General features: G+C 39.0%; 1 protein-coding gene across 10 annotated transcripts in view; it reads right to left on the minus strand.

The window, feature by feature from the left end:
* EYA1 (EYA transcriptional coactivator and phosphatase 1) overlaps nucleotides 1-18,069 on the minus strand; it is a 167,081-nt gene that overhangs the window by 109,055 nt on the left and 39,957 nt on the right. For 2 of the 10 annotated variants that reach the window (XM_007460785.1, XM_007460782.1), the window contains 3 exons: nucleotides 15,450-15,519; nucleotides 14,979-15,124; nucleotides 10,880-11,017 (listed from right to left, as the gene is read on the minus strand). In XM_007460785.1, coding sequence (XP_007460847.1) covers nucleotides 10,880-11,017; nucleotides 14,979-15,124; nucleotides 15,450-15,519 — 354 coding nt within the window. Of the gene's footprint in view, nucleotides 1-10,879; nucleotides 11,042-14,978; nucleotides 15,125-15,449; nucleotides 15,520-18,069 lie in introns of those variants that run through there. The other 8 variants (XM_007460786.1, XM_007460783.1, XM_007460789.1 and 5 more) reach the window with 5 other exon arrangements.

Here is an 18,069-nt window from a genome sequence, read left to right on the forward strand (position 1 = left end):
GAAAGAGACTAAAGGTAGGTGACAGAAGTTTCTTGATCATTTAAGAAAAGAATAACAGTTCAGCAAAATGACATTCTTTATCGGAAAAACCCAGGAATCTGAATGTTGATCATACCAATGTTAGCATATTGGGACGCGGGAAATGTTATGATTCTGATTTTCCTTTTAAGGATTGGAGGATGTGTTATAAATACAAAGATATTTTTGTTTATATGACTGGGCCTGGAGATGGGGGTGGGTTAGCGTTTGGGGTGGAGAGGTGGGGATGGAGGTGCCCAGGAGAGGAATATGCTTACCAAGCTACTTTCCAAGGCTTGCCTGTCCACAGCTCATTACATGAATTCAGGATGGGGTACCCGCTAACCTGAAAACTCATTCATTTTTGCTCCTCTTATTTAATGTTTTTCTCCGTCAATCCCCATTTCCCATCCTTCATGATCTGGCTAATGTCCTATCTTCCCAATAAGCTTTCCCTGACTGTTCTTTTCTGCACTGATTTTACCTTCTGGGAACTCGAGCTCACTAATAATTGATACCATTGTTCTCCGAACAGCACTAAACAAGGCTTCATTGGCCTTGCTTTTATCCTGACCATAGGTTCCTTAAATTCATGTGTTTTACTTATTCACCTGTCTCACATGGACAAGGAGAAACCACGTCGGACTTTGAAGGGTTTCGTGTAGGCTCCAGTAGGAGACAGAACTGGTACTTGAGTTTCAATCCAGGATGGTAATGACAACAGGGTCCAGCGAGAATACGACTGTCATAAAGAAGCAGGTGTAGTAACAAGAGGAAATCTTTCCACAATTTTGTGTGTGTGTGTGTGTGTCTGGTAACGGTGGCAGAAGGCTGTTTGGAAGAGTGATTTGAAGGCCCATCTCTCAACTTCCTTATTTGTTTGGCAATGAAAAAGACAGTGGGGAAAGGCAAAATAACCAAATAATAATTGTTTATTTCTCAGATTTTATCTAAAGGACACACACTTTACTGGTTTCTTTTAAACTGGATGATATACGAAGGACTAGCTTTAAAAATTAGATTATAGGGGCTTCCCTGGTGGCGCAGTGGTTGAGAGTCCGCCTGCCGATGCGGGGGACGCGGGTTCGTGCCCCGGTCCGGGAAGATCCCACATGCCGTGGAGCGGCTGGGCCCGTGAGCCACGGCCACTGAGCCTGCGCGTCCGGAGCCTGTGCTCTGCAGTGGGAGATGCCACAGCAGTGAGAGGCCCGCGTATCACCAAAAAAAAAAAAAAAAAAAAAAAAAAAATTAGATGACAATCACTACTTTAGATGTAAATTACATGAAGAATATTAAATACAGGACTTAGAAGCACCTTCTGGAAGGATTTAAAATATGTCTGAATTTCCGGAAAGAAAATCCAGCAGGGTTTTAAATCAAATAAAATATTAAATTAATTAAGCATCATGAATTTTGAACAGCTCATAAAATATCACTGAATCTAGCTCAGATATTGGTATTTCATGGGTACATGAATGAAAATAAGAGCCTTGCTTGCAGATGAAAAATCTCAAATTTAGAACACAATAACATCCTACGATTTTACAGTCCATTTATATTTCAGTATTTCCACATCCACTGTCTCAGGTTATCTCCCACATCAGTATGTGAGGTAGGATCCTTGTCAGAGAGAGAATGGTGATTTCCTGGCCCAAGGACTCTGAGTTAGGGAATGGCCATTATCTCCACTTCCAGGCCACCATTTACCGTTCTACCACACAAAATGCACCCTTTAGATGCTCTGATTCAGCAATGTTGAAAGTGAATTATATATTGTAAAAAGTCATATTTTTAATTTAACTTCAAGTTTTTATTATTGAAGTAGAGTTGACTTACAGTGTGTTAGTTTCTGGTGTACAGCAAAGTGATTCACTTACACACACATATATTCTTTTTCATTAGTTTCTGGTGTACAGCAAAGTGATTCACTTACACACACACACATATATATATACTCTTTTTCATATTCTTTTCCATTATAGGCTATTACAAGATATGGAATATAGTTTCCTGTGTTATACAGTAGGTCCTTGTTGTTTACCTATTTTATATATAGTAGTTTGTATCTGCTAATCACCTATATGTGGAATCTAAAATATGATACAAGTGGACTTACTTACAAAACAGAAACAGACTCACGACAAATTTATGGTTACCAAAAGGGAAAGGGGTGGGGAGGACAGAAAAGTGGTATTAATTTTTCGCTGGACAAACATCACAGACACACAAAGGGTAGAGACAAGGGCATCTGAGCAATTTCATAAATAATGATCTCATTTCTAAAAGACTTCTTCATTGTAACTCTTTTGAGGCTGGTAAATACTTTTAAAAGTAAATTATATAGTCACCCAAGGATGGTGTATCAGAAATACTGGCTTTCTTCTTGTCACCATCAGGGGTTGCTATAGGGAAAAGGTGGTGGTCTCGTCAACCAACCGTAACAAACAAGAAACAGTCTTGCTAGAAGACCCTGTGTGGCCACCCAGTTCTATAGATGCTAAGCGATTGTAGTTTAAAAATAAACCAACCCCTCCAAACCTTTATTAATAAATCCTTACTACTTTTTCATAGTTAAGAAGAACCCAGCCTATGTTGATTTATAACATGATTTAAAATATCAAATCAAAGTTTTGTGTGTTACTTAACCTGGAGAACACTGCCCAGCTATAACTGCAAAAAAAAAAAAAAAGGTAACATGTAGGTCAAAGGTCTACTTAACAGAGAACAAGGACTCACATTAAAAACCAGAATCCCAGCCAACATAAGAATGCTGGAACCTGCTGGGGCCTGTCTGTATTTCCCATGTTTTAGAGCATTTTCTAGCACTTACTCGGCAAGCAGGATGCTATTTGTCCCTCGTGTATTTTCACAGAAGTCCATTTGCTTTCCTTCCCTGGCCTCTTTGCCATGGGCTATGTCCATCATCGGGCGCAATCTATGTGGCAGAAGTCAGTGGAGCTCCCTGCGGAAAAGCCTCTGAAGGCCAGATGGGCTATTTAAAACCAAAGTTTTCCCCTTTTCTTACAAGAAGGCTTTTAAATGACCAAGTTTTCCTTTTTATCTCAGTAATAGTTTTTCTATTTCAAAGACAATTTGTAACTAGGGTAATAAAAAATACAAAACCTTGTTATTTATCTTTCTTTGTCTATCTCTCTGTATTTTAATAAAAACCAATTCATACCGACAATAATTTGGGTATTGATCTCTGATTAATTATTGCTATTACTGGATTTCAAAAGATCTCCATACAATTTTCAACACTTGTCATTTGAAATAACACAAGATGCCAAAAGAACTGAAACAAAATATTACTGTTAAAAAAATCAACTTAAGCAAAAAAACAAATTCTAGAATGCAAAAAATTCCACAAACTAAAATATAAATGTGAGTAGAATGGCAAAGCAATTAAGAGAAATTGTGAACATCAGTGCAAGCTGCAATAGCTTTTCTCCAATTGTAACTCATCTGTCATTTTACACCAGAAAGTGCAAATCTCGAAGGCTTTATCAGAGCAGATTATTAAAAAGGTTTAATAAATATTTTCTTAAAACCATATATTTGAAGTTAGGAAAAATACCATTTCTATAGATAATGAAAAAACTTTAACAGTACATTTTGGTAAGCAGTTTTGAGGTTCTAAAAAACTAATAAACTGAAAGACTTCAACTATATATTTGAAAAGCTATAGCCAGGCAGACCAACGGAAGTCAGGGTGGTTGTCCTTATTAGATTATTATTGGATGCTTCCCGCTTCATAACGAGCCCCAGATCGGCGAGGTGCAGAGAACTGTGGAGCTGTCACCCTTCCGCGTCCCATTAACAAACCCCTGTCCTTGTTTTTTGTCTCTCCTCGCTGGTTGGAACTCCAATCTCTTTAACAGAGCAAACAACATTATATACAAAGACGGAGTTAGAATTCGTGTGATTTTCTCCTCTAAAAGAGAGCAATAAAACCGAAAGGAAAATAAACCAAGCGGGGTTTCCAGAGCCCTCTGGGTTTCGGGCGTGCGCATCTGTGTAGTCCCTCCCATCTATCGTGGCAAATCCTGACACCTTCTTGCGGCAGAATGACAGGAATGTCCCCACCTCACTGCTTCTCTGGGGCACTAAAACACTCAGAAAGGCATTCCACACAACCTCCGCGATTCTGTGATGTCTCCATCCAGCTCCACCTACTAGCGTGAACACAGGGGAAGACTGCTTTGAACAAACTACGATAATAAAGTAACCAAGGATTTTACGATGCTAAATTCCAAATTCGTTTCCCCAAATGAAGAGAACTAGAGTTCTTATGAATCTTAACTTCCAGCTGCCATTGTGAAACAGACCTTTCCACTCCCAGCAAAACATTTGTATATTTCAGACATACCACCAAATGAAATGAAAATATGAGAAGAGATGGTCACCCCCTGCAACTGTCGATCAATAGAGCTAAGCTATTAGGGAAAGCTGGGTTTGCCTCAAAGCTGAAGCTTAACCAGTTAAGAGACCAGACTTAACCTGAATTACTCTTCGTGTGAAAATTGTTTGCACTTCCTTATCTCAAACAGATTGCTAAACAAAATGTCATTTTCTTCCTATGACTCAGCCTCAAAATTTTGAACAGTTTCTTGTTTTCTGTGGTCGATGGTACTCTTAAGTCTATAGTGTATAGGATGGGCGGGGGAGTAAATGAATGAATGGGGATGCCCAGCAATAGGTCTGGAACTTGTGTTTTTAAGAAATTATAACTAAAAGCTTGATTTCAAGTCAGATGCCTCTTTTACATAAAAGGAGAATAAAATTTGCTTATGACAAGCTTGGCAGATATTCTGTGAAACGGGTCAGTGAATCATAGGCTAAAGCAGTTTCTCCTAAGTTTTCTTGCCCTTAGTACATGTACGCACGCACGTGTGCACACACGCACACACACACACACACAGACATACGCATAAACTCACACGCCCCCCCCCCTTCATTCCTGTTGTCAGTGCCCTTTGATTGGCAGCATTGAAAACACTATCTACAGGATCTGCACGGTTGACCCAGGGGTCTCCAGGCACCCTCTGTCCGTCCACACTCCCTCATTCAACTCACTCATTTGCATCTTTGTCAATGGCGTGTGAAGAAAAACCTCACACCATCCAAAACGTCTTCCAGAAACACTGAAGCTGACCCTGGGGAGCAGGCAGATGTCAAAAACTACCAGCAAGGATTTCACCTCCTCAGGGTGAACTCTACAGTTGTCCACGAACAGTAACATCTTGTCTTTCTCTGTTAAACTTAAGTTTCTAATCTTTCACTGGATGTACAAAAGAGATCCAATAAAAGCAGACATAGAATTTTCCAGAATCTTGCAGCAAAGGTAAAAGCAATCAGATTTTCCAGTCCCTGAGGTTTTACTCTGTGGGCTTTTAGTATTAGTGCATTTAAAAACTAGTGCATTTAAAAATCTGATCCTTGTTTGCCTTCAAACGGCATGTGCCAGATTCACCGAAGCCTGCCACGGACATAACCGTTGAACATTGGCGCTGGAAGGATCCAGAAGGTTCACCTGGACTAAACGAGGGCACCAAGGCTGGCCTAGTTCACAAGATAAGGCAGTGCCAAAACGCCCACAAATTACCAGTTAAATCTTTTCCTTAAGTGCCATGAAAATGTTAAAACACAGACAGTGCTCGGAAATGAGTTCTCTAAAAAAAGTTTTCTAAGCTTCACGAGCTGGTATTTTTTTTTTTTTTTTTTACTACTTACATAGCTAGCCGTGTAATGCAGTATCTCAGTTCCCAAAAGGGCAAATCCACCCTTCAGGAAACATACTACAGGCAACTACATTTCGTTGTTTTTGTAGTTTTCTGTAAGCGCCTCCCCTATAGGTGCAGTCATTTAAGCGTATAGAAAACATGGCAGGGTCTGACAGTTCTAAACCATTCTCCATTTTGATGTATTCGTCAGCATTTTCAGATTCTTATCCTTCAAAGCCGCTGTTCAGGGTCGTTGCAGGGATGAAATAATATATGTAAAATAATTAGAAAAGTGCTGGGCATATGATAAGTGCATATGATAAACAGTAGCCGTTTTTGTGTGTTATGGGCAGCAGAGTTTTCCATCTCGATAGAGCATAGCTTGTCACGTTCCCATCTTCCTCCCTAATCTTGGTTTCTGAACTAAATAATTTGGTGTTTACATGGCTATTACCTCACTTTTCCCCACCAGTTCCTCGCACTCAAGTCGCACTGTGGCTGCAGGGATTCCTGGGGCGTAAGAACCTGGTTGATACCGCTTTCTTTCCCATCACTGCAGAGCTGAGTTTCTTTGTCCGTGGCCCTTCTGTGTTACCCTATGCTCCTGCTTTCCAGCACCCACCACCGCTGCTGCCAACACAGCCATTTCTCTCTTCTGATTTTCTTCTTCACGTTCTTGGCTGTTCTCTCTTGTTTCTTCTGTACGTTTGTATCATGTACACAAAGCCTGACCTTTTTGAAAGTGATTCTCCTTCCTTGCCAGCACATGAGTTAGATCTAGCTCTTTTTTTGCTATGCTTATTTGGTTACTGGGTTCTTGGAGCTCTCTTTGCTGGTTATATATATATATATATATATATATATATATATATATATACACACATATATATGTGTATAGACACATATATAATAGTATATATATTAAATTTTTTATATTTATTTCATATAGAGAGAATTTTTTTTCCTCTTGGGGAATGGGAGAGAAGGAGAATTTAGGTAACGCTTCCTAATCTGGAACTATTTCAGAAGGCTGGATTATGATGATGATAACAATAATAATCACCCCTCCCCCACCACTACCACATCACTGCCACAATGAACACAGTAAATAAAAATAAGCCTTTGAATGCGGACTACGTGCCAGATGTTGGTCAGAGTGATATACACGGATAATCTCAATGAAACCTCACAATACTACTGTGGGAACAGATAATATTATCCCCACATTTGAGACGAAGAAATAGAGACATGAGACGTCAAGCCCCATGCTAAAGTCCCACGGACAGCAAGGGCAGGGCTGTTGGACAGGCAGCCTGACTCTAGAATTTACGCTGTTCGCCAGAGTGCAAGATTTCACTCTACCTTTAAGTCCAACCTTCTAAATCTCACAGAACCAAAGAGGTGATCATCAAAAATTTTCCTGAAGTGAATCAGCGTAACACCCACTGAGTCATCCGGGTTACTAGAATATTTCTTCTAGTATCGTGAAATCCTAATATTATGAAATCTTAATAACTAAATCTCTGAATAACTCATCATCATACCTTATATTTAAAAGGTATATATTTAAAAGGTCAAAGGATATTGGAGAAAGTACTAGGTAAAATGCTCCCAAATCCCTAAAATACATATACTGTCATCCAAGATTCTAAGATCTTTTAACAGATATAACATTGATATAAGCAAAAATCACCGTTATTCGTTAAGGATAATAGAGTTTAGAGAATTTTGACAATAATTTCAGACACTGTAAAAGTTTTATATTAAAAAGAAGTATCGAAAAGACAAAGGTCAACAGACTCCCATGACTGGGCACAGTGGATAAAATCATTTCATCCACTTCATTTTTCACAATGCACTTAATATTTAAGAAATACATATTAATCAGAGTTTACTTATTTATCCACATTTGACCATAAGGAGTTTATAGCATATTACGTATCGTTATCCATCATCAGACTGGCAACTTTCAAGTTAATAGCATATTATTCTTTGGCTTGGTGTGTGAAAGTCATATTTTAGATTATTCTGAAAATGAGTGAGGTGCCATCATAGAAATATCCATATGAAATAATACCTCAGTCACGGAAAAAGGGCTCTAAAATCCCACTGGAAAGGCCATTCAACCAGGGGATGCCTAAAAACACAGAAAGTTGTAATGCAACATCCCAGATGCAATGAAACCTATAACTAGAAAAGCAATGCTATATTTGCTATATTTGGCGCTACACATGTCCTTATTTCTGCTCTACAATAGACTTTTTTCCGCCTCCAAATTAACGTTCTTTTCTCCTCTTTCATGTCCACTCTTCTCTCTACACTGACGCTATGCTTACAACTCTTGACAGCTCGTTAGTCCTCTTAGGAATTTTCTTGCCACATAAGCTTTGGATCTGCGAGGGCAGAAAGATAAAGCTAAGTCAAGGGCAATATTTCTCGAACTCTCTGAGACACACAGCACGCTTCTCTTCTCCTAATCCTTCCCAGGCTGACAATTTAGCAAAATATAATAGTTATGTAGGACTAAAAGAATGAGGTGAAAAAAGAAAAGACACAGAGTGCGTGTCCGATTTCACCACCATAAGATTTACTACGGACGTACCATGAAAGTTTCTAAACACTTAACTCACAATTTCTGTACTCAGCCCATTGTGGATGGTAACCAAAGGGCTGCACGTGGGCTCAAGCCCAGGAATCACACATGTAGTTATCTCTCCTCTCCGGAAGGCACTTCACCTGTTTCATTCTGCCCTTTAGGATCCACTTCTCCTTAAAGAGACTGGATGCCCGGAGTAGAACGGAACCGACCATAGTGCCAGATTTTTTTCCCCATAACTCTCCTAAGACTCTGCAATTGCATAACGTATTTGTCTGTTTGTCTACTGTCTCTCTCCTTGACACAAAAGAAAGCTTCAGGAGCCAACAGACTTTGCTTGCCTTATGATCCGTTTCATTACTAAAGCCTAAGACTATTCGATTCTTCAATGAAGTCTCATCAATTTTTGTTCTTTTTATCCCTTTACTTAACTGATATTCAGCGTGTGGAGAAACACAGTTCTTTTCCAAGAGCAGCTTTCAAGTTTTGGAATCAAGCACATGAGTAATATCCTTCTAACACTAAATGCTATCTGTCATAAGGTAATTTAAATTTTGTAGCCATCAAATATATCAAAACTTTACAATCCATGCCTTTTTATACCAAAGGCAAAACCAAGTATGAAAGGATTAATGAATCTGGTCCCATACAATTTCAGCTTCCCGTGCAGGAAAAAAAACCTCTTAAAAACGATAAACCGGAAATACATCTATAAAACATTACTAAAGTTTAAGAGACGTAATATAAGCAATAGTAAGAAAAGGCAAACACCACCATGCAAGAAAAGAAAAACTGGTTTATCAGCTCAGTTTTCTAAAAATACACATGAAAACAACAATAAAATCTCGGACCTTCCAAAATGACAATTTTTTTAAAAAGTAAAATATTTAATGTGTTCACGCTAATTCACAGCCCTTCCTTGTGGAAATATATAACAAATCCCTAAAAGAGTTGAAAACAGTTTACCTAGCAATTCCACACTTAAGTTTACTCAAAGGAAATAATTAAGCTTGCACATAAGATATTCGTGGCATTGCTCCAGACGTCCAGTAATAGGGGGGTTAAATAAGATATATCTGTGAAACCATGCAGCCATTAAAATGATGCCATGAAATAGATTTTATTGATGTGAAAAGCTGTCTATAACATATCTGTTACTTAAAAGAGCAGGTTGCTAAGTCTACCAGCGGATGAATGGATAAAGAAGATGTGGTATACACACACACACACACACACACACACACACACACACACACACACAATGGAATTCTACTCAGCCATAAGAAAAGAAAGAAATTTTGCCATTTGCAGCAACAAGGATGGACTTGGAGGGTATTATGCTAAGTGGAAAATGTCAGACAAAGGTGGACAGATACTGTATCATGTCACTTATATGTGGAATCCAAAAAATAAAACAAATTAGTGAATATAACACAAAAGAAACAGACTCACAGATACAAGAACAAACTAGTGGTTACCAGTGGGGAGAGGAAAGCAGGGAGGGACAAGATAGGGGGAGGGGATTAAGGGGTACAAACTATTATGTATAAAATAAATCAGCTACAAGTATGTATTGTACAACACAGGGAATATAGCCGGTATTTTGTAGTAACTATAAACGAAATATAACCTTTAAAAATTGTGAATCATCATTATGTTGTACTTTAACTTATGTAACATTGTACATCAACTACACTTCAATAAATAAACACATAAATTTTTTTTAAACAGCAGGTATTTAAATCTACTATAGCTTGGCCCTATTGAAAGGATGCATATCATTTGTTAAACTGATTAGCGGTAAAAACAAAATATTAGGAGAATGTTTAAATTATGCGAGAACAATTTTCAAGTATTTTAGACACATTTGCAAGATAATAATCTGCTAATTACAGTAATGCCTACTCTTGAAACAGCTCTGACAACGTAAACTTTCAGCTGTCATCCATATGACTTGCACTTACATTATGTTTTGTCTATAGTTTCAAAATCAGAACCCAGGGGTGGGTCCTTGGAAGCAATAGCTTGAAGATGCACTGAGTGGCTGTCAATTTGATCTCCTGGTCTTTGGCAGATCGTTTAGTCAACACCTATCACATGCTCTATTTCCAGAGCTGTGATAAGAAAATGAAGAAAACATACCCCTTTGAGACAGGCTGATTGGCGACACCAAGTGCCAGGGTTTTTAGCATGTATCATACTACAACCTCTTACATCACTGACTTTGCTTTTTTTTTTTTTCACTCTTTTTTTAGTTGATAGAAGCAAAGGCAGAAAACTTCAATGACACAAAGAATTTTAGAGCTTTTTGTAAAAGAACCTGAGTGACCATCCAGTCTAACCCCTGGATGTTATAAGTATGGAAATTTAGGCCTGGAGAGCAGGGAAGTAAAGAGCCATACTAGAACCAGGTATCTTGCCTCCAAGCCCAGTCCACTTTCACCATCATCCGCTACTTACACAGAATATCAGGTGCCACTTTAGAAAGTAATTATTGTCCCACAGGATTAATGAAAAGAGCAATGCCAGTGTGTATACAGACCTTGCATCTGGTAGCTGTACGGTGCCTGTCCAGGTTGAGGGGTCCCAAAGCTTGTACCATAGCTGAGAAATCCTGTCTGTCCAGGTGACTGAGACTGTGACAATCCACCTTCAGTCTTGATGCCTGCCCACAATGCACCTAAATCAGTTAGTGATAGCTTATCTATCTGTTCATTTTCAAAAGCTGGTCCATATACAAAAACACTCGCACAACTATCCAATTACAAACGCTTCCCCCCCAGTGTTATCTCAATAACCAAGGCCACAGAGTGAAATACCCTTCACTATAACTTCAATTAAAAAGAATAAAACCAGGATTATTACAGATTTCAATGCCTAGCCGCACTATTCTTTTCTGTTGTCTTCCTGAATTCCATTTTCTATAAAATTTAACTCCAGTGATATCATTTCTATAATTAGTTGTATTGCTTTACAAGAGTTTAAGATCTTTACAGTCCAGAAATGGCCATAATTAAACTTGAACATTACTCTAGATGTTGTTGCATTAACATCAGAATCAAAATATATTTTCTCAAAAGTGATTAATTAGAGTCTCTAGCCTCATAACATTAAAGACATTTTTTTTCTTTACCCTTTCTACCACAAAGCTGATTTTAGTACACAACGCATTTTGAGGTCAGAGGTAGCAATATTGGGCATAGAACTAAGCAACACAGGGGGAAACCTTCTCCCAGATATCCAGATCCTACCAGGCAGTAAGCACAAGAGAAGCAGAATAATAAAGAACTCGATCTTATAGAACAGCACAGTGCTTTATAAACAGCACAGAGAAACTGACAAGTAGTTCTCTGTTTGTCCCTTATAGTTTCAGGTTTTTATTCAAATATAATTGTTTTAAGCGTAACATAAAGTACACTTCCTTTTCATCACATCATAATATAATGTATTTGTGGCCCCCCAGTATTTCCCAAAGTGCCAGGCTGACATCCTAATTTCAGGACTTGGGTTTGGCAGTATCGTTGTACAGGGCTCAGCCCTGGATCATAATTAAAGACAGTCATGAAAGTTAACAACTGTCCTTAATTCCCACAGAGGGAGGGGATGAAAATTTCTGCCAAGGGAATTCACATTTTGGAATAATTTTACTTTTCACTTAAGATAAATAATATCTTTGGGATCTAGAATACACAGTAGTCTCACTGTTTATTTCCATTTTAGGGGAATTTCATCAGCAGAATGAAGTTAGGTAACTTTCCTAAGGCAGTGGAAGGATCTGACTCTTGGCGAAGAGAGCCTACTCTAATTCCTGAAGTATATCTAAGTAACCTCATAATGGCCTTACATTTCAGTCTTAACACAACCTTAGCATTTTTTTTTTTTTTTTTTTTGCGTTACACGGGCCTCTCACTGTTGTGGCCTCTCCCCTTGCGGAGCACAGGCTCCGGACGAGCAGGCTCAGCGGCCATGGCTCACGGACCCAGCCGCTCCGCGGCATGTGGGATCCTCCCGGACCGGGGCACGAACCCGTGTCCCCTGCATCGGCAGGCGGACTCTAAACCACTGCGCCACCAGGGAAGCCCCAACCTTAGCATTTTTAAAAAATGGGACTTTCCCTGTACAGGCAATCCCAAACCAATGAATAACCCACACTTCTAAATGGTCCCTGGAAAAACAAGTGCCCAAGACAGGTGGTTAGATGGCTCTAGAAAACTCCCTTCCTTTTCACGGTGTCACAATAGAGATTTTCCCCCTTCTCTCTCCAGGTGATGCTATAATGATCTGCTTCCAGTCTTCACCTGTGCCACCTCTGTTTTTAGCCTGGAGGCTCAGGATGGGAATCTCTGTGATAAGAACAGGTAAGGAAAAGCAGGAAGAGGTAGAAAACACCCCTAGCCACACCTGTGTCCATAGCTTCTATCCACAAGCTGTCAAACTCATCTCACTGGTCGACTCCACGCAGATCCAGTGAAGAATGGCACGACCTCTTCCTCCCTCCTCGTGGACCCCTTGCTCTTACTATGAGAAGATTTGCCTATCTTTTCTTATTGGGTCTAGGTGAAAAGTCAGGGGACACAAGTCCTTGGAGAAAGTCTTCTAGAACTATCAGGACCTTAACTATCAGCAGTTAAAACCTCTAAACGATGTGCTCTTCCTTCAGAGCAAGCAATAGGGAGAAGGCTGCCATATTTTCCCATGCACTGGCCCAAGAAAAAGAGAATGGCTGGTCAGAAGCACTGGGGCATCTCCTTGTCCTCAAGGTACGAAAAGAGAAGAAAGGAGATGATCAGAAAAATGCTAAGGACTGAGAATTATTCCCAGGAGATTTATAAGCATGGAAGGTCCTGGGATCAAAGCCCTTTACACTGAGACTCACTCTCACCACCTCCCCGATCCCCACCTACCACATGAAAATCCCCATCTTCATCCTACTAGTTCTGAGCCTAACCTCCGAACCTCTGCTCATCTCACTCTACTGGAACAACTATTTAGACAACAGGGCCATCTGTTGATGGTTTAGAACTAGAGAAGTCCTTACCCCGCAGCCCCGAAATTGGCAAAGGGCCCTTCCATGACTGAATGGGGAAGAGAAAGAAAAAACAAGAGAGTTGTGTGAGTGGCAGCCAAGGCAGTGACAGGAATGGTACCTTCCCCTGGCAGCACTGATAGGTCTACAGTACTTGAGTATTGTTTGTACTGGAAAATACATTTCTACTTCAAATAATCAGCTTACAAATAAGTTTTGAGGATATAAACTGGGGACTGCCTTAACTCACATTATAGAACTGAACTTACGCAATTCAAATCATAGAATCTTTTCCCTCTTTTAGCGTAAGAATAGTTTCAAAGTAAATTACAGACAAATTTGATCTATATTTAACGTTATTTTGAGAAACTTGACTAAAAGTCACGGAACTGAAAGATAATTCTAGAAAGTCCATTTTATGGCTGTTTTTAAAGTCTGGTTGAAAAACACCTCCCTAGATCACATTCAGTTGTGATCTTTTTAAAATAAAACTATGAAGGTTGAAGTCGTACATAATTTAGATTTTAATTTCTATAGATTTTATAAGAAATTTATATATGGCCAATTTGATTTGGGGTAAAGACAGAACAAAAAAGCAAAAAATAATTTACCTTCTAATGATTAATGAAATGCTTAAAGAAGAACATTATTTCTTTCAATATACTGAGAAAAGATTATTATGAAATAACGATAGCAGCAGAAACATAATTAGAATATTGATCACAAAATACTCCACCAGTTTTTTCTATCAGTCTTGCTTCCAAACTTTCATGTATTTTTTTCTGGATCACTAGGTTTTATTTATTTCTTAATAAAATGCCAATAATCCATATTTTTCTCTTCCAACAAGTTGCAGTTTGTTTAAAATTACAACTACCATTCAGTGGAAGTGAAGGTATTCTGGAATCCTAAGCTTTTAAAAAATTAAACTTTGAGGTCTGGCTGGATTTATTTTTAATTTACAGGTACTGACCCTGTAACAATTGAGTTAAATTACACTAAGATAAAGATAATCTCCAGGTGGGAAGGAACAAATAGGGATGTGAGCTTTAAATGTTTCCTGATTGGCCTCTTTAAAGTGCAGCCCAAGCCATGATATAGATCACTTTTCCTAATGGTTGATAATGCTGAAATTTGAGACTACTACCCGCCCCCTCAAGTTTAGAGCCAGGGTTTGTTGAACTCTGCTTGGACTTCTCTAATCATAGCTCAGCATCTGATAAATAGGAAATGAATCTTCACCCCAAAAGACTCCATTCACAGAAGTTTTATCAGAAATATGCACCAAAATACTTTGGATTCCAGAGCCAAGTGCTCAAGTGGCAAATTAAGAATTGAGATATAATTGGAAACAAAACAAAACAAAACAAAACAAAACGAGAGCAAGAGGGCATATGAACCATGGTATTTGCCACCTCTGACCTCAAGATAAGTAACTACCAGCTCTTCCAATGCTCATTAGAAACCATCATTTTAAGAATTTAGACACAAAAGGTGACCACCCTTTCTCAAGTGGCCCAAGAGGACCGTCTTTAAGTACCACTGCTGTGAAACTTTCACATGTACAGGTGTGCCCACTAGGCAACGGCAGTGCTAAAGCCGGGGGATTACTCACCATAGGAGGAAATTCCATAGGGCTGTCCCGGCTGTGGGTACGTGGCATAGGCTGTAGCTTGTTGCATTCCTGTGGTAAACTGTGTTTGCCCATATGCAGCCATAGTTTGTGAGGAAGGGGTAGGAAGAATATGTGGGTATGGTCTGCTATTTGTCAGAAATGACAGAAAATAGAAAGCCCATGCATTAGATGGAAACATGCAAGGTAACTGATTAACAACCAAATCACAAATTCTAGTTAAAGACTGTTTCTTAATGTATAACTTTCAAGTGTAATACACAAAGAACCAAAACACTACGGTGTCCCTCCTAGGTGATGCTCCAAATAAATTTGCGTAAATACATTTAGGTCTCTACGAAACACACTTTAGTTTAAATTAAGATGTAACACGTGGGCACCAGACACGACTTGAAATAAGGTAAAAGACTACTCAGAAAAGTTATTTATTGATTAAGAGAAAATATATCTTACTTGGAAGGATAAATCTGTGGTGGGGAGAATTGGTGAGACGGTCTTGGGCTGAAGCTACTGCTCCCAATGGCTGGAAAAAGAAAAATAATGCACAATAATCCAAGCAAAATACAAAATATGTATAAAGCATTGATATAGTTTCAGCTATAGGTTGGCCACATGAAAGCGTAGACCTTTTGGACCTGCAGAAATGGCAACTTCATAAGTCAACCTAATAGAAAGTTAAACTGTATTAAGGAACCTATAGGAACTGATCAAGTGATTCGAATTTTAAATCAACTCTTAGAAAACATAGTCATAATATTCTTAAATACCTGTCAGTGATGGCTTTTACAGTGGCAATACTTTAAGAGCACAGGGAGTCCAGGCCACTGGTTGGAAGCACCGCGCTGAAAGGGGAGGGATGAACTTGAATTACAGGGTTGGGTGGGACCGGAAGGTCCTCTGGTCTACTGTTTGTGTTCAACGGGACACACGCCCCTGAGACTGTGTTACTGAGAAATGCAGTCTAATCTCCTCTCAGGGAAGTAGAAATAAGACAGATCCTCATTTGCCTGCATTGATTCAGCAATTTTTTTTTTTTTTTAATAAGAATGCATTCCTATAACCATCTAAAATTTCTCAAGGTGCAAACTAAGCCCGTTTTTTCTTGCATGGAGATGGATATTCCTTTGCCTTTCAGTTATATATGCTCCACTTCAGCATTCAAGTCACAAAGGTTTCTTTTTTTAAGAGATGATTTAGGCATTCAAGCAGAATCTCATTTCTTTTTAATCACATATACTTGATTCAATACGTCTCAGAAATGCACGAAACTCTTCTATCAAATATTCTTTTACAATCATTCTGAACTAAAGAAGCCAAAAAAAAACATGTTTCTTTTTTTTACTAACACGAGGCCTTAAAATGGTGATTCTCAGCTTCTTCCATTGCTAATATGGGCCATCTATTTATGTACATAAATATCTACACATTTACATATATACACATTTACATAAATATATACATACACACACATACACACACACACACACACACACATATATATATATATAGGTATTTCCCCTTTTCCCTTCAAACTCATCCTATGCTTTTCCTGGCTAAGACGCGTATGCTTTGGGTACAATTATTGTAAGCTGTAATATGTTTATTTTCTTCTACGAATAATCACTGTCTGCAGAGGCTCCATTATTTATTCATTATATTCTACATTAAAACCCTTCATAAGCTTCCATAAACTCCAGGTTTTATACATTTTCATGATATCACATCAGTACAGTTCTGTTTCTCAAATGTAATTTTCTAGCTTGTGTTTGGGAAAACAGTGGTGGGTTTGGGTTAGAATCTTAAAACCTACGACTAATCCTTTCCCAGTAAAGCAAACAGGCCTAACCCAGTGACAAGAGAATAGATGAAGGTCGGCAGTACTCATGAGACCTGCCAGACTTCAACCCTCTGGCTGTTGGTCTGGCAGAGATGGAGGTCATATTAATGAGAGAAGGCAGGCCAGCTTGGCTGGTGTCCCCCATCTCTTGGCACATGTTGGGTCACAACTCTGTTCCAGGCATTGCACTCCATGCTGCAGATGCAAACACGCAAAGACGAGTCCTGTTGTCGCACGTGGGGAGGCCAACATACAAATAGCTACAGGAGGATTAAATACAATTTATAGAAGGGAGAGAATGCCTGGACCACAAGCGCTGCCACTTGCCCAGGCCACCTGCGATTACAACCTTTCTAATCCCCTCTTCTAGACCCGGAAAGAGACCAAGGGCAGAGAAGAGTTATCCAGCAGAGCTGCTGGAGGGGTAATATCTTCCCTGGATCATCATAGATAGAAAGAAGTGTTTAAAAAATGAAACCACAACACAAATATGTACTACCACCCAAAAAACCCCAAAGCCATCGGAGGATGGAAGCCACAGAAATCCCTTTTATTCTTTTCTTGCTCTATCCCTGTGTTTTTCAAATTATGGGTCACAACCCATGAAAAGATTGTAAATTCAACTTCATAGGTTCTGCTCAGCAATTTTTTATAAACAAATAGAATAACAGAATAGAAGATATCAGGGTGATTGTACAGCATAAGGTAGGTTCCATGAAGCTCTGATTTAGATTATATGCATAGTATATGTGTGTACACATGAAGAAAGATTTGGGAGGTTGCAGAGTGTGGTAATACAAACACAGTTTCTAGAATTAGAATTTAATTTCAGCTCAGGTTCAAGATCCAACTCTTCTATGTGGTCTTGGTCAAGTTATTTGATCCCTCTAAGCCTTGACATGTTCTCATGTAAAATGATGGCAGTAATACTACCTACACCTCATAGGATGGTTGTGAGGAGTAAATGAAGTAATGACATAAAGCAAATAATACTGCGTTTGTGTAAGAAATGTTTAACACCTCAGATTCCCGAATTCCCACTATCTTTGCCCCCATATCTGCCCTTTTCCTGTATTTTTAATTCTACTCAGTGGACAGCATCACCATCCACCCAGCAAAATGCTTAAAAACAGGATTCTTTATCCCCATTTTATATATGGGGCTAGAAATTAAGTAACATGTCCAAGCAAATAAATAGGAAAGCTGGTATTTGAACCCACATCTGCCCACTCTTTC

Source organism: Lipotes vexillifer, unplaced genomic scaffold (assembly GCF_000442215.2).
Source record: "Lipotes vexillifer unplaced genomic scaffold, Lipotes_vexillifer_v1.1 scaffold27, whole genome shotgun sequence".
NCBI lineage: Eukaryota > Metazoa > Chordata > Mammalia > Artiodactyla > Lipotidae > Lipotes > Lipotes vexillifer.